The 11528-nt window shown below is 42.4% G+C and overlaps 1 protein-coding gene across 1 annotated transcript; it reads right to left on the reverse strand.

Moving 5' to 3' along the window:
* Positions 1-2520: 2520 nt before the first annotated feature.
* On the reverse strand, positions 2521-9538 carry LOC148334302 (general transcription factor II-I repeat domain-containing protein 2-like). Its single transcript, XM_088299879.1, has 3 exons — positions 9435-9538; positions 9256-9346; positions 2521-3360 (listed from the first exon to the last, which is right to left on the reverse strand). The coding sequence occupies exons 1-3, from the start codon at positions 9536-9538 to the stop codon at positions 2521-2523; spliced, it is 1035 nt and encodes a 344-aa protein (XP_088156005.1).
* Positions 9539-11528: the final 1990 nt, after the last annotated feature.

Genomic DNA, 11528 nt, shown 5'->3' on the forward strand with positions numbered 1-11528 from the left:
ATCAAGGTTGGGAGTCATTGTTAACTATCACTGTGTCTTTTGGGATAGCAGGTTTTTTGTAAAAAGGGAAGATATTTTCTCTTCTGTTGTTGTACAGTATCGCTTGTGTTTTTAATAACTGTCTTTTTTTTTCTAGACCTCAAAAATGAAGTGACAGATCCCAGACGTAAACAAAACCACTCTTGGTATTCAGCTGCAATCAGGAAACATTTTCAAGGGATGATTAAGGAGGGTAAACTTGCAAGCAAACTACAGTGTGATCAGTGCAAGACTGCAGAACCTATTTTGGCAAATTGCACTGCTCAAAATATTAGAGATTTTGTTCGAAATCGTGTCACTTCCGTGAAAAAAAAGTGGTGAGTGAGCAGCCTGGTTTTCAGTTTTTTTTCTCTTATCAAGTGAAAGAGCTGTTTTAAGGATGGAGTTAATCGTGCCATTAAACTGTCCATGTTCACTGACCCTTTTGCATTTGTTTTTTTGCCAAGCATCTATTATAAAACTTTACTTGATGTAGATAACTTGCTGTCATACAAAGCCTGTTCTATTAACATGCTCGTCAGTCTTAAAATTGAAATTTTAAACATGCTCAGGACCAGGTATGGCTTGGCATTTAAGTGTTGGTGTGAAAACAATTTGTCATCATCAGGTGAGTCTTAGTGTATGCGTAAAAGCGGAGCCACATTAAGTTATGCCCTTCAAGTCACTTAAGTGACATGTTTGCTGTGTGTTGACTGTTGACACTGACCTTATAATGTGAGTTAGTTATCACAATTACTATTTTTTGTCATGGGCGTGGCTCATTTTGCTCATTATCAATGTCCTCGTAACGACGTTTTTTTTTCCAGGTTTTACCTTTTTGGGTAAATTGTGTTTTTTCAAGTTTTGAAGTGAAATTCTCCTGGACGACCCCAAAAAAATTTTTTTAGGTACCTGTAATAAATAAACATGTCTGGTTTGGAAAAACCGTCCTTATAATGCATAGAAAGATTTGTGCGAGTGTGTGTAGGTGTGTGGGGGTGTGTGTGTGCGTGTGCGAGGGTGTGCGTGCGTGCGTGTGTGTATAGGTAATATCCAGGTTAACCTTTTGGGTCCTCATTACCAAGGATTTTGCTTGGCTTGTGTGAATGGTGATGTCCAGGTAACCCAGGGGTCCCCAAACTTTTTCCTGTGAGGGCCACATAACTTTTCCTTTCTCTGATGGGGGGCTCGTGTCAGTTTGTAACAGAAAAAGTGTGACGATCGTAGGGGACCTTAAAAAATTTATTGTTTTCCAGAAAGCCACACACAACCAAATAACCCTTTCCAGGTTCTTTGCATAAAAAGTCAGGAAACAAATAATATCACTATTAATGAAATAAATAATAACTAAATAACCCTCTCTGAGTTCTTCACAGAAAAACAGGAAATAAATAACACTATTTATGAAATAAATAATAACTAAATAACTCTCTTTGGGTTCTTCATACAAAAAAAGCCATGGAACATTAACTTTCTGTTGTGCCATGCACAATTTTAACAGATAACAGTTCAACTCAGTTGTCAGAGCAGAATCTCTCTGACACATATGAGCAGTCTCTTAAAGTTCTTGTGTTCCTTATAATCCTTTTGTAGGTTCCAGTAGGCTTGTAGACGCTGCTGTTTGCAGCTCTCTCTCATCAACTTCCCTGTGAAAACCACAAAGGAAGCAGGTTGAGAAACTGAACTAAGTGATACAGCACCTACACAACACGATACATTTCACTACCAGTATGGTTGTAAAGATGGATTTTATCCCAGTAGATTTTATTATGATGGTATTTGTTTATGCTCAGAATGACTCATTCAAGTCAGAAAAGTGAGCTTATGTTCATCAGTGTGAAGTGTGGGCCTGCATCTTGCTGGTGAGAAGTTGAATATCAGGTTCCATTCTAGTTACAGCCAGTCTCAAGCACTGATGCAAATGTTCATCTGTCAATCTTGATCTCATCTGAGTTTTTGGCAGTTTCATGCGAGAAAAGGTTTAGGGATATACGTGCTGCCAAAAACTATGGACATTTTCATTGCGTGTTTTTTTTATGTTTGGATATGTGTCGTTTGGGAGGGCGGCATAGAAGTCAATGAGACTGTTGGGCCTGAATGCGTCTTTCAGAACATCACAGTTCTGTAACTCAGCCAACTCAAACTGATATGAAGGCTGGGCTTAATCAATTTCGGCAACGAAGGGGCTCTGAAAAAGACGGATTTCTTTTGCATGAACATGTAGTTCACTGAATCGCACACCGAACTCCGCCTTCAGCATTTCCACTTCCACGCACTTTTCAGCTGGGAACGGGACCGCTGGCTTCTATGTCGACAGGTTTTGGGTAGCAGGAAGATGGACGAAGTTGCGCTTTTTCACTTGTTCCAAAAGCAGTGCTAATTTCACCTCAAATGCTTTAAGTGTGAATACATGCCGCAAATGAGTTTCCCCTCCCCTTGTAGCTGCAAGTTAAGGCTGTTAAATATTTCTGTCACGTCTGTTAAAAATGCGAGGTGCCATTTCTATTCTGGGTCGATCAGCTCTGGGACCGTTTTGTCTTTGAAATGAAGAAATGCGTTAATTTCGGGTAGCAGCTCGTAAAAAGGCCTCAAAACTCTGCCCCAGCTCAGCCATCGGACCTCTGTGTAGTACAGCACATCTCCGTGCGTAGACTCCAGTTCAGACAGGAATTCTTGGAAATGCCTGTGTTTAAGTCCCTTTGCTCTGATGAAGTTTATGCACGACACTACAACCTTCATAACAGAATCCCACGTCAACACTTTGTAGCACAGTGCTTGCTGGTGAATTAGGCAGTGGACTCGTAGCGGGGCGGTGAGACCCCTTTTTTCCAACTCCCGGTTCATGCGTCCTATTAGACCGCGGGTTTTGCCCACCATGCTAGGAGCCCCGTCAGTCGTGATGTTAGCTAGCTTTGACCAGTCCAGGTCCAACTTCTCCATGGTTTGGCACACTTTGTCAAAAATATTCTCTCCCGTTGTAGTCCCTTTGAGACTTTGGAGGGCTGCCAGCTCCTCGCATATCTCAAAGTTTGCTCTAACTTCACAAATAAAAATGAGCAGTTGCGCTGTGTCTTGCACGTCCGTGCTCTCATCCAGTGCTAATGAAAAAAAGTCAAATTCTTTCGTCTTCTGCTGCAGCTGGGCAAATACGTTACTCCCGATTTCTTCAATGCGTCTGGTGATTGTACTCGCATCATTCTTCTCGGTACACACCTCCTCCGCGACAGCATCCATACATTTCTTAACAAACTCTCCGTCAGTGAAAGGCTTACCGCTGATTGCTATCAGTTTAGCAACCCGAACGGATGCCTGGTTCAGCTGAGCTTGGCGTACAAATGTATTCTGCTGAGATAGTAGTCCACTTTTTAGCTTTGAGAGTTTTTTCTGCTCGTATTTGGCCTTGCAAGCTATCGTACTTTGTTTACGTCTTTGTGACGAGATTCGTAGTGTCGGCGAAGATTGTATTCTTCTCTCTTGACAGATGAGACAAACAGCCTTTTCTTTGCATTGTCCACTGCAGGTTAAATACCCTGCATTTTGAATCAATTTTTCTCTTACCTAACCTTTTTGCCATTATTCCGTTCTCTCTTTGACAGGGCCAGGCCTAGGATTTTTTTTCTGGAGGCCAAATAGGAAAAAAATCAGATAGCATCTCTGGTATTGTTCAGAGGGCCGGGCCAAATGTGCTGATGGGCCGTATCCGGCCCGCGGGCTGTAGTTTGGTGACCACTGAGGTAAACCATTTGAGTACTCATAAGTTAGTGCTGTGCTACCTTCCCTAAAGGAAGGGGTGTTCTCATAAGTCAGTCGTTATGTTAGAAAACGCCCATTCCCCACAATGTGTTTGAAAGTCAGGTCCTCAAATCTCCAATAACTGGTTTGGCCAAAGCGACCCCGTAAACCACCCATACCTGCAAGTGTGATTCTGGGTTTTATGTAAGTATACATGAGTACGTGTGCATGTAACTGTGTCTGTGAATAAGTACATGTACGTATGTTTTTATGTATACATATCACAGTGTGTTTTTTGTTTTCATATTCTTACCGTTTAGTTTGTACCTACAGAATGTTATTGGGTCGTTTTGGCTTGTGGTTGTCAGCTACAATTGATTATGAGTGGTTTCCACTCAGCCAACGTTGGGCTGTAGCGGTCTGCCAGACGGAAGCAGACTGCTTTACACTGTGACATTATTCCGCAGGGACTCCGCCACCCCCGGCCCGTTTTTCCACTCGGGGACTGGTCTTTACTCAAGACAGACTAGTTGAGGACTTGGAAGCTAGTTTGATATGTTTGATTTCTAATGTTCTATTTTGGAAATTTTTATTGTTTTCTGTTTTGTTTTGTGTTATTTCTTTGACAACCGTTGATGCATTTGGCACTTACGAGGTAACTGAAATGTATTTTGACAGTGAGGACTGGCAGCTCTGCTTTATGGATGGTTTGACTGTGGTTAGCTACAATATTAAGGGGCCTGGGGAGTCTGGTTAAAAGAAAGAAAATACTTAACCAACTTAAAGCATTTAAATTATCATTTGCAATGCCACAAGAAACCCATTTGAATGAAGCAGAACATTTGAAATAGAGGAGGGATTGGGTGGAACAATCATACAGTGCATCTCACGAAGGAAAACGTGGAGTTGCTATTTTAGTCAGGAGAAATGATTTTTTTAACTGTGATAAGGTACTTAAAGAAAAGGAAGGCAGGTACATTATGGTTGTAGGTAGTTAGGAAGAACAGGTTCACTTTCCTGAACATATACGGACCAAATGAGGACTGTCCAATTTTCTTTAAGAATATGGCGGCCAAACTGGCGGGTGAAGGGGAATAATAGTGGTTGGGGGTGATTTTAATTGTACATTTAATTCAAAGGTTGACCGATTACCTGCTGGGAAAGGATGTCGAACTAGAAAATCTGTTGCAGTTTTGGGAATGATGGACAGACTTGGCTTGATTGACGCGTGGCGATATTACCACTCCAGAGATGGAGACTTTACATATAGGTCCGGGGTACACGGGAGTTATGCTCGACTTGACATGTTTCTTTTTTCAAAGGCCGATATACATAAAATGATAGAGTGTGACATAGAACCGATGACTCTGTCGGATCACAGCCCAGTCGTGTTGAAAATAAAGTTAGATCAAGAAGGACAATTTCTATGCGGCCAACAAATCCTATATTCCTAATGGTGTCCTCTTAAGTACAAATGTTTTTATAACGAAACTGTCATGATCCGTGTCGGTCATGGCAGGGCTTTGTTGTCATTTTTCACGTCCCATGCCTTGTCCTTGTTTTTGTTTACCCCTGTCAGCTGAGTAGGGGCGTTTCCCCTCAGCACTCCGTCCCCACCAGCCACGCACCTGTTCCCCGTTAGCCCCGCACACCTGACTCCCATCTGCTCCCCTAATCAATGGACTACTTAACCACCCCGTGCCGACAGCTCTGCGGACATCACTGCCCTCGCTGTTTGCGATCCTTCATTCCACTGCTACTCTCGCTCCCGTTCATGTCCCCAGCTCATGTTCTCGTTCACGATCCCGTCTCATAGCCTCGTTAAGTTTATCCCAAGTGTTTGTCACGGTCCTCTTTGCTTATCATTTTTGTTCAGTTTGGTCACGTTTAGTTTGTCATTGTTATTTTGCACCCTGCCACGTTTGTTTGTCCACGCCACGTTGTTTGTCCTCGTCTGAGTAATTTAATAAATTCCCTTTACGTTACACCATTCCCTGCTTCCTCGCCTTTTGGGTCCACCTCCTTCTCGCCGTCCGGCGCACCCTGACAGAAGCGTTCCTATGCATACAGAAGTTTTTGTTTTGTTTTGTCTTTCCACATGTGGTTGCTATATTATATCACTCCATGTGGCTCACTATAACCGGCAAGTCTCAGACCCAAGCAATCTCTATAATGCCCTATTGTTACAGCTCTAATTCTTAAACCATTAGCCCACTGATAACCATGCACTATAATGTGAGGGGTTTGAATAGCCCAATTAAGAGACAGAAAATATCACAGCTCAAACACTCGAAATGTCAAGTAGCCCTATTAGAAGAAACACATCTATCAGATGGGGAACACAAGAAATTAAAGAACTCCTGGGCCGATAAAGTGGATTATTCATCCCATAGCTCTGGAAAAAGAAGAGGTGTGGCAATATTGCTACATCGACAAGTTAACTTCATTGAGTACATAAAGATGAGGAGGGCATACACGATGGTATATGTGTCTCCTTTGTTAATGTGTATGCCCCTAATGAGGATCGACCGGGATTTATAAAATCGATATTTTACCGGATTGCAGAGCATAGTTCTGGTCTCTTGCTTTTGGATGGAGATTTTAACTGTGTGATGTCACAACAAGACAGGAAACCTCCATCAAAAACCTCCATACCAAAAATGGGGAAAACGCTCAAGCATCTTATCTCTGAGGTGGGTCTAGTGCACGGGTGGGCAATTATTTTTCCCCGGGGGCCAAATGGGAAGCTGAAAATATTGTGGCGGGCCGGATCAAAAGTTTGAAATCTACTCCGGTATTCGATTTTATTTCTTCGTTGAAATAATTAAATTACATTGTTTACAGAAGCTAGTAAGAGTAGGTGTTGTTACCAGTTAATGAGAGAGTGGGGGTTGTTTTACAAAAAAAAACTATTCAGTTAGATTATGAAAAATAATGGTAAAAGTGCAACATTTGTAACTCTTTTTTGGTAACATTAACAATTCAATGCTTTCTGTTCTTAACTTTCTATGATCATAACACAATGTCTTTGCATGACAGTAATAATATAACATAACGCAACATTTTTGTCCCAACTGCCAAAAAATGCAGAGAAAAGTAAGTATGTTTCAGTGTTTTTTTCTTGTTCAGTGAGACAAATCGAGCCTCGCTTGAGCTTCAAGTGCATCAAAGTCAGATTGAATGTTTGAGGTGGAGATGTGAAGCAAACACGACAGATGATCATCAGTAAGTGAGGATCTGTAACTGGATTTGGTGAACTTCATTCCTGAGAATGTTTGCTTACATCTATAGGAAGATCCAAAAAGAACCAGCAACCTCTGAGCATGCACTGCCTTCCTCCCACACTGGACCCCAACCAGTTTGCATACCGAGCAAACAGATCCACTGAGGACGCCATCGACACTGCTCTGCATGTTGTGTTGGGCCATCTGGAACAACAGCAGAGCTATGCCAGGATGCTCTACAGCTCGGCATTCAACACAATCATACCAGACATCCTCATCTCCAAACTGGACATTCTCGGCCTCCCTGCCCGCACACGCATCTGGATTAAGGACTTTTTGACCAACAGACCCCAGAATGTGTTGCTCGACCCCCACACGTCCTCCATCTGAACGCTGAGCACCGGTTCCCCTCAAGGATGCGTGCTGAGCCCTCTCCTATACGCCCTCTACACCTATGACTGCAGCCCGGCCCACGGTAACAACACCGTCGTCAAATTTGCTGACGATACGACATTGGTCGGTCTGATCACGAAAGGTGACGAAGGCAGCCTACAAGGAGGAGGTCCAGAGACTAACGGCTTGGTGTGAGGACAACAGACGGCAACTCAACATTGCAAAAACAAAGGAGATCGTCATCGACTTTAGGAGGAACAAGACTGTGCCACCCCCCTCATACATCAGAGGTGAATGTGTGGAGAGTCTCCACACATTCAAGTTCCTGGGAGTACAGATCTCCGATGACCTCTCCTGGACACACAACACCACAGCAGTGGTAAAAAAGGTCCACCAGCATCTGCATTTCCTGACGGTCCTCAGGAAATTCAACCTGGACAAGAACCTGCTGCTGGCCTTCTACCACTGGTCCATCGAGAGCCTGCTGAACTACTGTGTCTCCACCTGGTAGAGCAGCTGCACTGAGGCAGACCGAGTGAGGCTCCGGAGGACAGTCAAAATGGCGCAGAGGATTATTGGCTGCCCTCTCCCCTCACTGTCGGACATCTACACCGCCCGGTGCCTCAGCAGGGCTCTCAATATCGTCAAAGACAATACCTACCCGAACTCACACCTGTTTGACCTGTTGCCCTCTGGCAGGCGCTACAGGTGCATCAAATCAAAGACTAATAGACTGAAAAACAGTTTCTTCCGAGAGCCATCACCATTCTGAACTCTCACACACACACACGACCACCCTTACCTTGCAGAACAGCGACGTAATGTGTTTTTATTTATCCAATTTCGTATTATTTTTCATCTCATTATTTATTCTTTTACTTATCTAATTTGTATATTTGATTAAATTATTGTTGTATTGCACTGGAGAGGGGGGCTCTCTAATCTCGTTGCACACTGTACAATGACAATAAATGGATTTCTGATTCTTTATGTTTGGAAATTTCTCCTCCTTAAGCGATGAATAAAACTCCAGCAGTGATGCTGACTTAAAGTGCTCCGACAGTACTGTATCTGACTTCAGGTCTATGAGCTCCATCTGAACATCAATGGGTGCATTATTCACATTGCATGCAAAGGGAGAGAAAATCAAGTGCATTTCATCCTCAATGTTTTTTAAATCTTCAAATCGTCTTGAAAACTCACTGTACAGGTCTCCTAACACCTGCAGAGGTGACGAGCTAATGGTTTGACTTCTTTCAGGTTTTGCATGCGATTGAGAATTTTGTTCTCTAGCTGATTCGAAAGAAACTGCAACTTTCTCATGAAGGCTTTGACCAGGTTATGCATTTCATTCAAAAAGGCCCTTACCTTGTAGTTTAGTATTCAGTTCATTCATCAGATCTGTCACATCAACAGCAAATGCTAAATCTGCAATCCAGTCTACATCTGAGAGCTCAGGGATGTTTTTGCCTTTAATCTGACAAAATTTTCGAATCTCTGCTTTTAGGTCCCCAAATCGTTTAAACATGTTGCCCAGACTGAGCCATCTGACAGCTGTATGGTACTTGACATCACCATGTTCGTTATCATGCTCTTCCAAAAGTGCAACAAACTGCCTGTGATTCAATGATCGTGCCTTGATGAATTTAACTGTTTTAGTTACAACATCAACAATATTGTTAAGTTTTAACACTGACTTGTACAATGCATGTTGATGAATAATACAATGAATAATTGTCAATTTCTGCTCTGCATTAAGTTCAGTCACTTTATCTTGCATCCGTTTCAGAAGTCCAACATTTTTCCCTGTCAGATTTGGACAACCATCAGTGGTGACTCCTACCAGTCTGTCTCATTTCAGTTCAAGCTTGTCCATGCATGCGTTCACCTCGTTGAACAAATCACTTCCTGTGGTTTTTCCTTTTATTGATCGCACTGCTGCCAGCTCCTCCGTAATCTTGAAATCCTGCGTTATTCCTCTGAGAAACACGAGTAATTGTACCGTTTCACGGACATCACAACTCTCATCCAAAGCCAAGGAGAAACAGTCAAAGCTTCCCACTTTACTTTTTAGCTGAAATTGGAGATTCTCTGCTATGTCCTCCACCCTTCTGGTCACTGTGCACCTGGACAGCGGGACTTTCACAAATGCTTCTTTTTTCTCCGGTCATATTAGCACTGCGGCATCGACCAAGCATTTTTTAACAAATTCCCCCTCCGAAAATGGCTTACAGTTCTGAGCTATTTTGTGGGATATCACAAAGATCGTCCTGGTTGCTCCTTCCCGTGCTGCGTGTAGGTTAGTAAAATAGCCTTGTTGTTTTTCGAGCTTCGCTAGCAAATCTTCAGATATCTGCGCTCTCCCAACCTCAGTCAAATGTCTGTATTTTTCTGCATGCTTGGTCTCGTAATGACGACTCACATTATATTCTTTAAACACGGCGACCCGCTCACCACAAACTAAACACACCGGATTACCCCTGACTTCAGTAAATAAATATTTAGAAGTCCATATTTTTTTAAAACCACGGCATTCGGCATCCACTTTTCGTTTTTTGGCATGGGCAAACATTTTGAAGGCTTACCATTTCAATGACAATGATTGCTAATCAGCAATAGGACCTGTACGTAAACGACGCACACGCATTATAAACAAGTTTCAAAGTAAAAGCTCTGCTGTTTTAGTTCACACACTTGGTAAAATTTGGAAGTAGGTTTTATTTTCTTAATTCCTAGCACCTTTTCAGGAGCCGGTAGTAGCCTGTCCGCGGCCCAAAACGCTTTATAAAAAAAATGTTAAAGTACTGCGGCTTTTATTTTCTTAATTCCCAGCAACTCTCCGCAGGCCAATAAGAGGCCCGTGGGCTGTAAAATCTGGTCTAGTGGATGTGTGGAGATCTAAATTTCCAAAAGAGAGAAATTTTACATTTTATTCCAATAGACATGCCTCATACACAAGGATTGACTACTTATTTACCCCTAAAGCTGAATTGTATCGAATAGAAGATATAAGTATTTTGCCCATCACATTTTCACATCCTGCCCCAGCCATGCTTCGGTGGGATATAGGTCTGACACCAAATTTAAAGCAATGGAGATTAAATCCCTCTTTTCTTAATGATCCGGGCTTTGTTACATTGATTAAAACCGAATTCAAGAATTATAGTGATACCAATAATATTCCAGGTACCTCTCCAATCGTGCTGTGGGACTGCGCAAAAGTGAATTTAAGGGGAAGAATTTCTGCTTCAGCAAAAAAGTGGCAAAAAAAAACAAAACAAATGGAATTAGAGGACAAAATTAAAGTGTTGGAACACAAACACAAACAAGGATTGTCACCTAATAATTTTACAGAAATTAGCATTGCTCGTAAGGAAATCCAGGAGCTATTTTCTGAAAAGGTAGAGGGAAGGCTCAGATTCACTAGGCAGCAGTACATGTGAATAGAGCAAGCAGACTTTTAGCTTTTAGGTTAAGAATCTTCTAATACCGTACAAAAATTAAAAGAGGGAACTAAAGTGGTGGTCTTTTTATAAATCGCTCTATCAAAACACTGACACCTGCTCCGACAACACAAAAATAGCGCAGTTCTTACAGGGCATAACCATAACTGAGCTAACTGGAACTGCTGCCAGGGGGGTGCCAGCTGCTTTTTGGGTTTGATAAACGTACTGGTGTTACGACCAAATGCAGGGTGAACAAGTGAAAGTTGTTTCTTTTAATGTGAATGGAATTCTGAATGGGATCAAAACAAACAAAATATCTAATCGAAAGGAAAAAAGAGCCCAAAATGCCTTACTCCAAGAGACACACATGAGCCATTCGGATTATCTGAGACTGAGAAAAAAATGTTTTAAGTTTGTGTTCTCCTCATCGGATGAATCTAAACATAAATACACTTATTTCGGGGTCACTCACTGATGAACAAATATCCCAGCCAACATTTCCATCTGGGCCCCATGTGGGTTTTAACATGGGCGTATGGGCATGGGTTCCATCCGGTTTTGCTCCTGGGTTCCGCTAGGGGCACATTTGTGTTAGCCCACGTGGGCTTGCATGGGTTTTTGACTGAGCCCCAGATGGGTTCCAAGTGGGCAATTTTATGTGGGGCCCAGGTGTGTTCCACCTATGTTTGCTAATACGGGCTTGAACTGGGATCCG

Source organism: Idiotropiscis lumnitzeri, chromosome 7, assembly GCF_059441095.1.
Source record: "Idiotropiscis lumnitzeri isolate Australia: NSW breed Sydney's pygmy pipehorse chromosome 7, RoL_Ilum_1.0, whole genome shotgun sequence".
Lineage (NCBI taxonomy): Eukaryota > Metazoa > Chordata > Actinopteri > Syngnathiformes > Syngnathidae > Idiotropiscis > Idiotropiscis lumnitzeri.

Bases quoted from the DNA above. Each gene is read 5' to 3' on its own strand.
- LOC148334302 (XM_088299879.1), bottom strand. From the start codon at position 9,538: ATGACCGGAGAAAAAAGAAGCATTTGTGAAAGTCCCGCTGTCCAGGTG. The intron at 9,347-9,434 runs GTAAAGTGGGAA...CGTGTTTCTCAG, and splicing joins TCTCCAATTTCAGCTAAAAA to AGGAATAACGCAGGATTTCA. The intron at 3,361-9,255 runs GTGAACGCATGC...CTATCTCAGCAG, and splicing joins GAAGTGATTTGTTCAACGAG to AATACATTTGTACGCCAAGC.